The sequence below is a fragment of the Leptopilina heterotoma genome, unplaced genomic scaffold (assembly GCF_015476425.1).
Source record: "Leptopilina heterotoma isolate Lh14 unplaced genomic scaffold, ASM1547642v1 Lhet_294, whole genome shotgun sequence".
Taxonomy (NCBI): domain Eukaryota; kingdom Metazoa; phylum Arthropoda; class Insecta; order Hymenoptera; family Figitidae; genus Leptopilina; species Leptopilina heterotoma.
This window is the reverse complement of record NW_025110999.1, coordinates 733,782-747,901: the sequence shown is the minus strand read 5'-3', so window position 1 is coordinate 747,901 and position 14,120 is coordinate 733,782. Positions and strand designations below refer to the sequence as shown.

The 14,120-nt window shown below is 28.2% G+C and overlaps 1 protein-coding gene across 2 annotated transcripts in view; it reads right to left on the bottom strand.

Annotated features, from left to right (window-relative positions):
* The window catches only part of LOC122504388 (protein-L-histidine N-pros-methyltransferase), a 51,799-nt gene that overhangs the window by 2,059 nt on the left and 35,620 nt on the right, over nt 1-14,120 (bottom strand). For both annotated transcript variants that reach the window (XM_043615483.1, XM_043615484.1), the window contains exon 3: nt 2,953-3,165. In XM_043615483.1, the coding sequence (XP_043471418.1) occupies nt 2,953-3,165 (213 nt within the window). The remainder of the gene's footprint in view (nt 1-2,952; nt 3,166-14,120) is intronic.

Genomic DNA, 14,120 nt, shown 5'->3' with positions numbered 1-14,120 from the left:
GAATTTTGAAATAAAATTATTCCTTTTAATTGATTCCTGAACTTATTGTTTTGAAGAAAAAAACATTAATTTTATTTTAATTATTTCTCGGTCCAAATTTTCAAAAAAAGAAAGAAAAAATTAGCTTTTAGTGGAACAAGTATAAAAAAAAGTTTCCAAATAGTAGCAAATCGTGAAAAAAGTGTCAAATAAATTTTTTTTATTTGAGTGCAAAGCTTGCAATAATGAAAATTTCAAATTATTTTTTTTCAAGTCTTTAAAAACCCTTTGAACCCCTTTTCAATGATTGTAATAAAAATATATTTTCCCAACAGCAAAAATATTTCATATCACGCGACTCCAAAAAAAAAAAAAAAAAAAAAATACAAAAAAAATGAAGATTGACAAAAAAAGGAAATATTCGCTTACAACTAGTAAAAATTTAGAAAAATTGTGACTGCAAATACGACGTCTAAAATATTGAATCAAGTTTCAAGTCTTGTGAGGTCCTTGAACTATGTTACAGTAGTCGAGGTTGGATAAATAAGTTTCTATAAAGCGTTACGAGTTCGTCGCAATGCTTATTTGAAATTCCAGTGGCAATTCGAGCTACTCCGGTGTAGCGTCCCCTTTTATTCCAAGTTTAGTTGGTTTTGCGCGCGTAAAACCATCGTAAAGTTCTACTCCAATCAATCTCGTATGGTAAACTTGTTAGTGGCAGTGATAGTGTGTGTATACTCTTTAAGACACGTCTAATGTCTCAAGTGAGTGACTGGTGTCAATTAAGACCTTTTCTCGAATCAGTATACATAAAAGAAACCGAAGACGAAAATTTCATCTTATCTATAAATCATTTTTGGATTAAGATAAATGCCACGATTTTTCCGGTTCAATATAATTATACAATCGAAAATCACTTATCGCTTCCGACATATATACACACATTAATTCAACACGTTTCTGAACTTTGCAAAAGTTCAAAAAAAAAGTCTTTTTCTTTCAGGCAAAAATGTTCACGTTTAATTCTCTTTCGTAATTGAAATAAATTTTTTCTTTATAACAATCAACCCGAATATTTTGATTTAATCCATAGAATATAGATTAATTAATTTTCTTACTAAATTTTCAATTCTAAAAAATTCGAATCAATTTTCAATAATTCCAGTCCGAGTCAAATAAGAGAACATTTCATTTAAAACTATAAATTAAATTTTTTATAACTATAAAACATGAAGATATCGATAACTCCGAGTCTTCGACTCGGAGTCATCGATTTCTTCATGTTTTATAATAATTAAAGATGACCGAGTGATAAAATCATTATCAATTCAATTATTATTTTCAAGAATTTTTAACTAAAATTCTTCTTAAAATCGATTATTTTTAATAATTTTCGAAAAAGTTCTTTGACAATTTTCAAATTCATTTTTTTACAATATTCAATTTTAGAAAATTTCAATTATTCGTAAAATTCTTCAATTAAATATATATTAAAAAATAAAAACTTCAAATAATATAAAAAAATCCGTAATTAAACTTTCTCAAAAAAATTAATTCCACAGAATTGTTAGTTAAAAAGATGAAAAATTCAAATTTTTAAAGATTTTAATCTGAAACATTTTCAAAATTCAATTATTTCTTAAAATTTACGCTCTAATGCTTTTAATATTCAATTATGATAAAAAATTTTAACTGAAATCTATTTTTAAATCAATTTTTATGAGAAAATTCTACTAGAATTCAATTATTTAAACACCAAAAAAAAAACAATTTATTGAATTATTGCATGTTTCTTAAAATTGAATTCTCATAAAGAAATTTATCAATAAATTTTTAAATAATTGAATTCTTTTGACGAATTCTAATAAAATTTTTAAGAATAATTAAATTTTTTCGAGGAATTCGATTAAAATTGTATTAAAAATAATTGAAATTCAATTCAATTATCAAAATAATTGAATTCCTAATAAGAATTTTATTATTTAGCAAAATAATTGAATCCCGATAAAAGTTTTATTATTTATGAAAATAATTGAATGATTGCGAAGAAATTTATAAATAATGAAATTCCTGTGAAATTTTTATTATTTTTTGAAAATAATTAAAGGTTTGTGCAGAATTTTTTTACATTCTTTTTTAAATAATTGAATTCTTTTGGAAAATTTTATTATATTAGTAGATACCTATTAAAAATCATTGAATTGAGGAAGTTTTTTGAAAATAATTGAAATTTTGCCAAGAATTTTATTAAAATTTTTGAAATAATTGAATTTCGAAGAAGAATTTAATTATTTCTAAAGATAATTGAAATTTTTCCGATAATTATTAAAAATATTTGAACATAATTGAATTTTTGCGAAGAATTTTATTACTTTTGAAAATAATTGAATTTCTACAATAATTTGTAATTTCTTTAAAATTATCCAAATTATATCCTACAATTTACGAACTTTTACGGACCTTTTTCATTAAAATTACGGACTTTTCGGACCTTTTTTCAAAAAAACGGACTTTTACGGACTTCAAACAAAGATACGAACTTTTACGAGATTTACGGACCTAGTTCGAGCTCTGTAATTCGTGAAAATGATTTCGGCTCGATGGTATTTTTTTCTTGTCAAAAAAATCATTTTCCGTCTTGAACATTAAAATGCACGAATATTTTTTTCTTATTCAAATATTTTCAAAAATATTACTAGAATAAAATTAGTACTTGATAAAAAATAAATTGAACACTTATAGAAACGAATTAATTTAATAAATGATTAAAAAAAAATTTTGTATAACAAAATTCAAATTTCAACAAAGTATAAAAAAATTTTCGTTTTTTTGAACGTTCAAATCTTTAGGTCAAAATTCGATTCTGATTTTTCGACATCAGAAATTAAGAGGGAAATAAGAGTCACGGCGTTTTTGGTGGAAACGGAAAAGTTTTTCTAAATTTTCTACTGGTGAATAAGAAGAAATACGTACATGTACTTTCGTTTTTGTAAGGCCCATCGCATCGGTGCGGATATATCAGTGGTGTATACTTTCTCAAAGAGTTGAGCTATATTGGCTGTTATTGCTCCATCACCAGCTCCTAAGTCTAAGAGAGAATTCCATGGTCCCTTATAATTGCCTACTTCTATCAATTTTTGAAATTGGTCCCTCGAGAATACGTGCATTGATCCTCGGCCCAAGAGTCTGTAAATGGAAATTTTATTTCAATTAAAATCAAATCCCAAAAGTGTGTAATTTAATATTAATGTCAAAAATATTTAAATTAAACCTTAAGTGTTAATTATAAATCTCTAAAATAATTAAATTAAATCTATTAATTTGAATCTCCGAAATATTGAAATTAAATCTCAAGTATTATTTACCAATCTCTGAAATATTTAAATTAAATCCCAGTCGTACGATTTTTTGAATTTTCGAGGTTTTAAACATTCGGGAAATTAAATTTTCTAGGTTTTGAACATTCGAAGACTTAAACTTTCGAGGCTTTGAATTTTCAAAGTATTGAACATTCGGGGAATTGACTTTCGAGGTTTGAAACATTCGTGGGGTTAAGAACTTAAATATTTATAAAAATAATTTAATTCTTGCGAATAATTTTATAAAAATTTTTAAATACTTGATTTCTTTCAACTAATTTTATCCAAATTCTAATTTAAATAATTGAATTCCTGAGAAGAATTTTATTAAAATCTAAAAAAATAATTGAATTATTTCAAAAAAATGTAATTAAAATTGTTTTTAAAATAATTGATTTTTTTCGAAAAATTTTATTAAATTATTTGAAAATAATTGAATTTCTGGGAAAAGTTCGAATATTTTTGTAAATAATTGAATTCTTCCAAAGAATGTAAAAAAAAAACCATTTTTTTAAATAATTCATTTCGTCGAGGAATTAAAATTACATTTTTTCATCAATTCCTGTAAAATTTTATTAAAAATAATTGAAATTCTGTAATGAATTTTATTATTTATGAAAATAATTGAATACAGTTGCTAAGAATTTTATTAAAATATTTGTAAATTAATTAAATTCCTAAGAAGAATTTAATTATTTATGAAAATAATTGAATTATTGCGAAAAATTTTATTAAATTGTTTAAAAAGAATTGAATTTCTGTGGAAAATTTTGTTATTTTTAAAAATAATTGAATTCTTTATAAGAATTGTATCAACATTGTTTGTAATAATTAATTTCTTCGAAATATAATAAATATGAAATTCTTATGCAAAATTTTATTTGTTAAAATAATTGCATTTTTCGATTAATTAATTTAAAATACTATTAAAAATAATTGAAATTCTTCGATGAGTTTTATTATTTATGAAAATAATTGAATTCTTGATTAGAATTTTATCAAAAATGTTTTTAAATAATTGAATTTACATAAAAAATATTATTAGTGATAGTAATTGAATTATTTTGAAATTCAAAATTTTTTAAAAAAATGCTATTCTAAATTAATTGAATTTCTGTGGAAATTTTATTATTTATAAAAATAATTGAATTTTGGATGAATTTTATCAATTTTTGTTTAAATAATTGAATTCTTTTGTGAAATTTGATGAAAATACTATAGATATTGAAAATAATTGAATTTCGAATATTTTTTGAAAATAATTGAATTTCGAATATTTTTTGAAAATAATTGAATCGTTTTAAAGAATTTGATTATAATTTTTGAGAATAGTTTTTTGATTTGATTAGCGTATTTAAAGTAGTGGAAATTCTAAAAAAAACCAAAATATTAGCTTTTAGTGGCTGAAATCTAAAAAAAAGTATCCAAATAGTAACATATTGAAAAAAAAGTAATAAATAGTAGGTTTTATTAGATGAGTGCGAAGTCTGCATTTTTTCAAAAGGAAATAAAAAAAAGAAACGAATGCAATGAAACAAAAGGAAGAAAAAAGCGATCTAAAATAAAGAGACGTCCTTCGATGGAATTGATGTGGATTTAGGAGTAGAGAATCGTTGATCAAGGCCAGAGTTTGAATCGAAAGGAAAAAGGCGGTTCATTTGAAAATACTTGGAGTCCAAAGGGATCAAGGGAGCGTCACCATTGCGATTGGCGATCCATCAATGCCCAGGATTTTGATCGTGGATTCGTTTTACCGAAGCTGCGATATAAATAAGACGATGGGGTGTATTCTCCCCTCTTCAAAATTCGTTTGGTCGCGGTCGGTGCCATCAATTAACGAGCACCTCTTCGCGAGCCGCATTGAATAATAAATAAAAATCGAAAGAAAACGAGAACCGAAATTTTATTCAGAAGCGTATTTATACAAAAAAAAACAAAACAAAGAAGACGAAGAAGAAGAAAAAGAAGAAATACAAAATTTGAGCGAAAATAAAAAGATCGGCTAATCATCAAGACAGATATTATTTACAAAGTAAGAATAATATCGAGAGGAAAAAAAATTACCGTAAAAGAGAATAAAATTTTGAAAATTAATCAAATTAATTAAAATCCAAAAGTTTTGAAAAGAAATGGTGTCTTAATTTCTCCACCTGAGAACGTCAAGGTCACCACCAGGTGTTAAGAAATTCCAAGAAGGACCTATACTGCCATCTACTGGCGTTCTTCGCGTTCTCAGGTGGAAGAAATAGAAAATATCGTATTTTTTGTTTATAAAAGACATATTATTGGGTAAATTGTAAGTAATTCTTGTTAACGGATAAAATAAGAGCAAATTAGAAAAAAATCAGAACTTTTCCAACTGGGATGGAAAGTTTTAAAGGAGAGACAAAATTTTTCATCAAAAATCAATGACAAAAAGTATCGAAATACGAAAAAAATATATTTTTCGTATAAAACAAGAAGAGAAAAAAAAGGAGGCAATAAAAATGAAAATTAAAAGAGAAGAATGAGGGTGTGGGTAGATACAGAATCTCTGTGCATTGTTTCAATGCCGCTTCTCCATATTCCCTCATCCTCTTTGGCCTCCTCGTTGCAGATCCTTATTTTCCATCCGCACAAGAGCCGCTTCTTCGCGGCCTCAACCTCTTTTCACTTTTTATTTTTTTACTTTATTTGATCTTATTGGCAGCCTCCGTCGTTGTCTCAAACGGGGACTCTTTTCTTTCTCTCTCTCTCTCTCTCTTTCTCATTCTCTCCACTGTCTTTCCTGCCACGTACCAAAACCGCTCGTTTTTCGGTGTATATCGGGGAATGAAGGAAGGAAGAGAAAAGGCAACACACGTGCGGCTCACAAATCAGGCCCTCTGATCGTATAGGGTACCTTGGGCATCGACGGCGGCGCGAGCGACAATTAATTCACCGCTTTTGCTCTCGCGAACTTCTCCCCGCGTCCTACCATTGTGTATATATACATATACATGCAATCTTCGGGAGTCTTACTTCATTCCTTTTACTCTTCACTGCGAGTCACTCTCTTCTTTCTCTCTTTTTATTTATTTAATTTTTTTTATTTATTTGTATTTATTTTATTTATCTATAATATTTTATTTAATCCCTTTTTACTTTTCATTCTCTCTTTTTCTCTCCCCAGTCGGAAAAATTCTATAGAATTTTACTAGAATAATTTTATGAAATCGAAAAAAAATATTTCATTCGTTTCATTTCGTTTGTGAGCGAATTTTCATGCCATCTAGGCGACCATTTAAAGAACTATATTGGCGCGAAATTCAAAACAGGAAAAATTTTATTTTAACAATATATTAATTTTAATAATAGTTATTCAGGGTGTTTAACAAGGATTGAGAAAAAAATTCCCTGACTTTTTACTAATTTTATTTTTGCTCTCTTGGGACAAAAATATGGTAACTGACATATTTAATCAATAAATTAATATCTAATGATATAAACAAACGATAATAAAAATCTTCTAAGTTTTGTTAAATTAAACAGATTTTTAATTAAAAAAAAAATTTTAATTGAAAGTATTTTAAAATACTGACTTTACGGGCCAAAAATGTAGAATTACAGATCATTTACGGACAATTATTCGTAAATTCTTCAATTAAATACACGGAAAGAAAAAGTCCGTCAACCATTAATGGATTAGTATATTACTTTGAGACGGGACTCTTTTTCCGTTGATGGTTACTTAACTTTACTTAACGATTGAAAACGAGTCATGGATTGATTAGAATGCCAGTATGTGACCAATTGTTTTAGATTTAATGCTGAATTGTTATCAATGGCTGTTTGAATGTTTACGAATCATTAGTGAAAGTTTGTGAAACGTTAGTTGACTCGTATTCTAAATCGGCGCTCTTCACTAGCGCATTGTTGCGCAGTGTACCGATGCGCATTTCTTCCGGTTTCTCTATAGTCCATGTGTTTTTGCTGTCTGCTATACATATCCCTATATACTATTATGTGTAATGTGAATATTTAACTTAACTAATAATTTGCAGTTGAATTGCGTCTAGAAATTGACCTCGATAAAAGTATATTTTCTTTTATATTTCTCGCTAATTAAAAAGTAATTATTAGTGCAAAATCATTTCTCACAAGTTGTGAAAAATTTTGTTATTTGGTATATAAGAACAGTTCGCTTCTAAACTTAAAATGTTATAAGTGTGCGTTTCTACGTGTAGTTATTATAAGTGCGAAAATGTGTTGGTCTAAAGCGTCTAAGAGTGTAAATAAAATATCGGAACTGTGCAACGAAAAAAATGTGTTCATTCTGTACCAAATAGTGTCTAAAATTAGGGATAATTCTGAAAGAAGTTGAATTTTTTGAATGCTTTTGATAGTCATAGAAAATTTAATAGACAGTTTTCTAAATTTTAGTGAACGAGTTTTATATATTGATGACAGTTTTCTAAATTTTAGCAAGCAACTCGTCACTGATTGTGACTCAAAGTATGTTATGCATTCAATGATTTTGTGTCCCGTCTCAAAGTAATATACTAGTCTATTAATGATTGACGGACTTTTTCTTTCCGTGTAAATATTAGAAAATAAAAACTTAAAATAATATTAAAAAAAATTCAATTAAACTTTTTCAAAATTCAATTATTTCTAAAATTTCAAGCTATATTGCTTTTAATATTCAATTATTATCTAAAATTTTAACTGAAATTCATTTTTAAATCAATTTTTATTACAAAATTCTACAAGAATTAAATTATTTAAATACAAATAAAATGCAAATTAATAATTTATTGAATAGTTCAATGTTTCTTAAAATTCAATTCCCATAATGATTCGCTATCAAGCAACAAATTTTCAATTAATTGAATTCTATCAACGAATTTTAATAAAATTTTCAAAAATAATTATATTTTTCGAGAAATTCGATTAAAATTGTATTAAAAATAATAGAAATTCTGCAATGAATTTTATTATTTATGAAAATAATTGAATTCCTAAAAAGAATTTTATTATTTACGGAAATAATTGAATCTCCGTAAAAATTTTATTATTTATGAAAATAATTGAATGATTGCGAAGAAATTTATAAAAAAAAATTTGTAAATAATGAAATTCATGTTAAATTTTAATTATTTTTTGTAAATAATTAAAAGTTTGTGTAGAATTTTATTACATTTTTTTTAAATAATTGAATTCTTTTGGAAAATTTAATGAAAATAGTAGATATTGAGAATCATTGAATTGAAGAAAATTTTTGAAAATAATTGAATTTTGAAGAAGAATTTAATTATTTCTAAAGATAATTAAAATTTTGATGAGAATTTTCAAAAATTTTGGAACAAAATTGAATTTTTGCGAAGAATTTAATTAGGTACTTTTGAAAATAATTGAATAATTGAATTTTAAACAAAGTTACGAACTTTTACGGAATTTACGGACCCAGTTCGAGCTAGAATTATTATTCTATCTTAATAATAAAAGTAATAAAAATAATAAAACTAATAATAATAATTCTATCTTATTTACTAGAATTTATGTGGAAATTCTCTATTGAATTGTTCTAGTGAAGTTCTATGGAATATTCACTAGATTTTATATAGAATCATTCTAGTAAAATTCCACAGAATTTTTTCCACTCGATCTTTCTCTATTTTCTCTCTTTCATTCTCTTTCTCTCCTTCTCTCTCGTTTCCTCTTTTTCTTTTTCTCTCTCTACCTCACTTGTATTATCGAAGAAATACAGCCAAACGCTCCCTCAATCAATTTCTTTTATTTCTTTGGCGAAGGAGTTCCATTTTTTTTTGTTTTTTCTTATTTATATTGTGTTTGCTGCGCTTGTGCCCATAATTTGGACTCCGGCGACGCGCGGTCTAGCGGCTTCGTTTGCGTTTTTCCGCACACAGAAAGACCGCACTTATCTTTTTGGTAATTAAAAATGAATATACGTGTCCTGCTTATATATATATATATAAGAAAGCTAATTTTTTTTCATTTCACTTTTTTTCCTTTTCCTTTTCTTCTTCTATTTTTTTTTTCTTTGAATGATGAAGAAATATGGAGGAGGATTATTAGAAACGAATTCGTTGGGTGGCCAAAAGGGGTTCTAAAGAGGGGGGTGGGGGGTTTGATAAGCGATATGATGCTGGAGATGAGAATGATTGCGAGGGATTGAGAAAAATCTTGAGAGGTTTGGTTGTAATTTAGCAGGATTTTAGATGGATAGATTTGCAATAAATATATTCTCATTTTGAGTAGAACATTCCCTTTTTAAATATTTTTGACGTTTTTTATCCATTTTTGCTCCAAAACATAATACTTCTATTCTTTTTTCCGAACTCTATTTTATGTTTTTCAAATTTTTTTAAAATTATAACTTTACTTTTTTTTATTGATACGCATTTTTTATTGATTTTTTTTATTAAAGAAAGGTAGCAGAAGCAAACGAATTATAGGTTAGGTTTGCAATGGATTTATCGGATTTAATTTTTATTAGAGTAAAATAAGAAAAAAGTTAAATAATTAAAAGTAAACGAAATCAGATTTTATATTTGGAACGAAGATTTTAAAGATTTTAATTTGTATTGAGTTAATTATAATATTAGTTAATAATTATAATATTTAATAGTTAATAGATCATTATGTATTTTGTACTTTCGCTCCAAAAGTGACAAACATAACCTAAAACTTTTTGCCTCCAATTGTATCCCTTTCTTCAGTGCGCGGCATAAAAAGCAAGGCGAGAATGCTTACAAGGAAAATATAAGAGCAGAATATAAAATAATAAAAATAAAAAAGAAACGCGAAGAGAAATAAAAAAGGTACAAATTATAATTTTAAATTTTAAATAGAATATAGTGAATTAGCCTTTCTAATCCCTCTTCAACCCTGTTTATATGGTCCATCTATCTTCACTCGCAATTCTTTTGTTAAAACAGCAAAATAATATCACAGCAGCCAAACAAGTTTCGCTTCAGTTCGAAATATATATTTAAACCGTGTGTGCGCGTAAGCAAAAGCGCAAATAAATTAAAAATTGTATCGCTCTTCTTGGCCTCGCTCCTTTTTTTCTACATTTATTTGTAATTTTTTTTCTTTTTTCTGGATCACCCAAAGGATTAACAAAAAAAAAAAAAAAAAAAAAAAAAACAGCAGAAGAAGGAAGAAAGGGAAGGAGACTTCGAGCCCTTTCCTTTTATTCGCGCCAGTGTACACATACACACACACATATATATTTATTGTAGAGAAAATCGAGAAACGAAGTCGCCGCTGCAAAATCTACCAGGGCACACACAGTTGAGCGGGATTTGCAAACAATAGGCTTCGAAGCCAGGGTGGATTCTTTCGATGGCGGTTGATACGCATCGCATTTACATATTATTGCTATTATTAGGTAAACGGTCCTCGGAGCGCCTCTTTAACACTATGAACTCGCCCTTCTCGGAGAGGTATTTTACGAGCCATGAGTTCCTCTCTCTCTCTTTCTCTCTCTTATTTTTTCTCTCACTCGCGATATAAAACCGCGAAACAAAAATTAAAGTACTGTCTTGCTAGCTAACGCTGTTTTTTTTTTTGTTTTTATCTCTCTCCCTCCCTCTTTGCTGCAAACAAACTACCTACACATGCAAACAAATAAATATGTATATATATATATATATATAAAGTGAACCTGAAGAGGTGAATCGCGCGCAACGAGTGGGTGGAAGTTGGAATGGTAAATAGTCGTAAACCGCAGGAAGAAGATCCGTATCCATCTTATGGAACAAGGTGCGAAGTCGCATGGTCACGATCGTTTGCGAGAAACTGTACTCTATCATTCGTTAGCTCGTAAAATGCAAATCAAATAAAGCATACACTTGCGCGCATAGTATTCAAACGCGGTAAACGAACTTCTTGGATGACTTGCTCGATTTTATACTTTGAAAAACATTGAAAACTTTTTATATTGAGAGAAACAAAAGAAAACAGTTTTCTTAAAATCATGGAAAAAATTTATCTTAGCAAAAAAAAGGAGGGGCTACACCTTTAAAATTCTATTCCGATCAAAAAAGAATTTTTACAATCAAAGTACAAATACAGTGCTAAAATTCTCTCAGTGTAGTAATTTAGACGATATTTTTGAAACAATCCTAAAAAATACACCAAATCTTTTTTGTTTCCCCTACACGGAGAGACCCACATTCGTAAAAATTACTAAAAATGGTTGCAATGACCGGAAATAAGGGGACTTTTAGCATAATGTGCTACAGAATTAGATAAATTTACAAAAGAAATAGATAAATTTGCTACATTGAAATAGCAAGTTTTAATATTTTGTGTAAGAGTTGTAAATGTAGCAAAAATTGATTATAGTTTTCTCTAATTTAATTAGACAAAATCTGACAAATGTAAACATTTTCCACTAAAACCTACTATCCACTGTAGTAATTTTTGGTGAGCAAGTGTGGCTAGCGAGTGCAGTCATATGGCGCCTGCATTTCTATTGGTTGCTAACTTCGTCAATCTCCGTAAATGAGCCAATGCCATCCGATCATTGACAGTGACTATGTTTCGCGTATGTAAAATAAATTTGGATATTATCTACAATAATTAAATATAAAGTGAAACGTAGGTCGTTCGTTATCTCAGAAATTGACCATTATAAATTAATAAATTTTGCATTTATTCCTGTCCCAAGAACTATGTCTTATAATAATGTTGTTAAAAGTAAACTGCTTTCTCGTAAGTGCTGTAAATTTTCATCATTCAATATATAAGGAAACAAAGATGTATACTTTCAGCGAAATTCGTTGTCGTGCGTGCAGTTGTGTATTAGTGTATTAATTAACCGCGTCTATACATATAAGTGAAATAAACATGTGTGTGTCTTCAAATATTTATCCAACAAATATATAAGTGTGTGTGTGTGTGTGTGTGTCTGTGTATGTAAAAATCCTTCCAGTTTGTCTCCATTAGTCAAGAATTGACGGGAAACCGGCGACAAAAATCCGTATTTTTTCTTTCATTCTTTCTTTCTGCATTTACAAACGACTGTAGTAATTTTACGTACACAATGCTTCTGAGTTTACTACAGTTATTTGGAACTATTGGACGAAATAGTAAGAAACTTTGCTAATTTGGTGAACATTTGTCGGGATTAGTGACTTAGTGTAGAAAATAGTAAAAAATACAAAAAGTCCCCTTATTTCCGGTGGTTGCAATGTGAAAATAGTAAATTCTAGTGTGATTTTATACAAAAATTAGTAATCTCGGTCTCTCCGTGTACAACATCAAAATTCCACTGATATAAATGCGAGTCGATCGCGAAACTCAAAAAAAAGACTCGTATTTATACGCGCGTCGAGATTATATATATATGAGCATATACAACATATAATACAAAAGGGAGTAAATACCTGTTTTTTTTCTCTCATGATTATTTTTCATTTATTATGCGTATAAGCTTCATAATATTATGCAAATATCAATAACGAAATTCAACTCTTCGAGAGCTTCAATTTCTTTTTTACCTATTAGATCCCTTGTGAACGAAATACACGCAGACCCAGACTGCATGCCGCCTCGTTGGCATTCAGTTTGATAATAGCAAAAAGAAAACCCTCCACATACATATATAATATATATCAATAAAAGTTATCCAAGCTAATAATGATTCACTTGCGGAATTTGTTTTTACCCCCCTCGCGGTAAAAGAAAAGGAAGAAAACAAACGAATTGCTTGTTAGAAAACCATACAGAGGATAATAAATAAGAATTTAAAAATCCCTTTCCTAAATATCTGCTGTCCGAAGTAAAAAAGTTGCGGAGGAACATTAATAAATTCATCAAACAGAGTAAAAAATTGTCTCTATAACAAACTGGGTAGAAAGTTTGACAGGGCCTGATTTTAGATAGAAGGGTTCTTGAATTTAGCGTCGATGTTTAGCGAAAATCAAAAACAATATTTCTCCAAGTTTTTAGAGAGAAACAAAAATTCTATCATTGTCCCTACTTTCATTCACCTGGTTGGTATTACAATTTTTTCCACCATTTTTTGTAACTGAACCCTCTATAAGAAAATAATTCAATTTTATTTCGAGTTAAAGGAAAGGAGAATTTTTTCGACGTTCAGAATTGAGGATAACTTTAAGGACCAATAAATATATGTGTTGTGCCAATCAAATTTTGGTTGTCCCATCAAACTTTGGCTGGGGCAACCAAATAAAAAAGCAACTTTCGGCTGTCCCAACCAAATTTTATGGATACAACAGATAAATTTTGGTTGTTTAAATACCAACCAAACGTTTTGTTGTTAAAACAAAAAAGTTTTGATTGCTTAAATACCAATCAAACGTTTTGTTGTCAAAACAAAAAAAGCTTGGATTCTTTAAATACCAACCAAACGTTCTGTTGTCAAGACCAAATTCTCTTCTCAGTACCTTAAAAATTCAAAAATATTTGAAAACAAAAATTCGGTAGAGCTTTTTCTTCAATGGGAAAACTATCAGCCAGAAAAGAATAACAAAAAATATTCCTGAATTCCTCTCTCTCTCTCTCTCTCTTTCTCACTAAAGCCAAGATAAAATTCATGACTTTCCGGTGAACTGCAAACGTTTGTCAGCCATCTGCTCTGAAAACCACTTCACTCTTGACAATATCGAAATCTCCGATATAAATGGAGGAATGGAGTATTAATATCTCGAAAATCACACTGCATGTACTTCAATCTCAAGGAGCTTGATATACATGGGCACACTCTATATCCAACTATATATACATATACATATATACATACAGGTGAAAAAAAAGAGAATTGGGCGA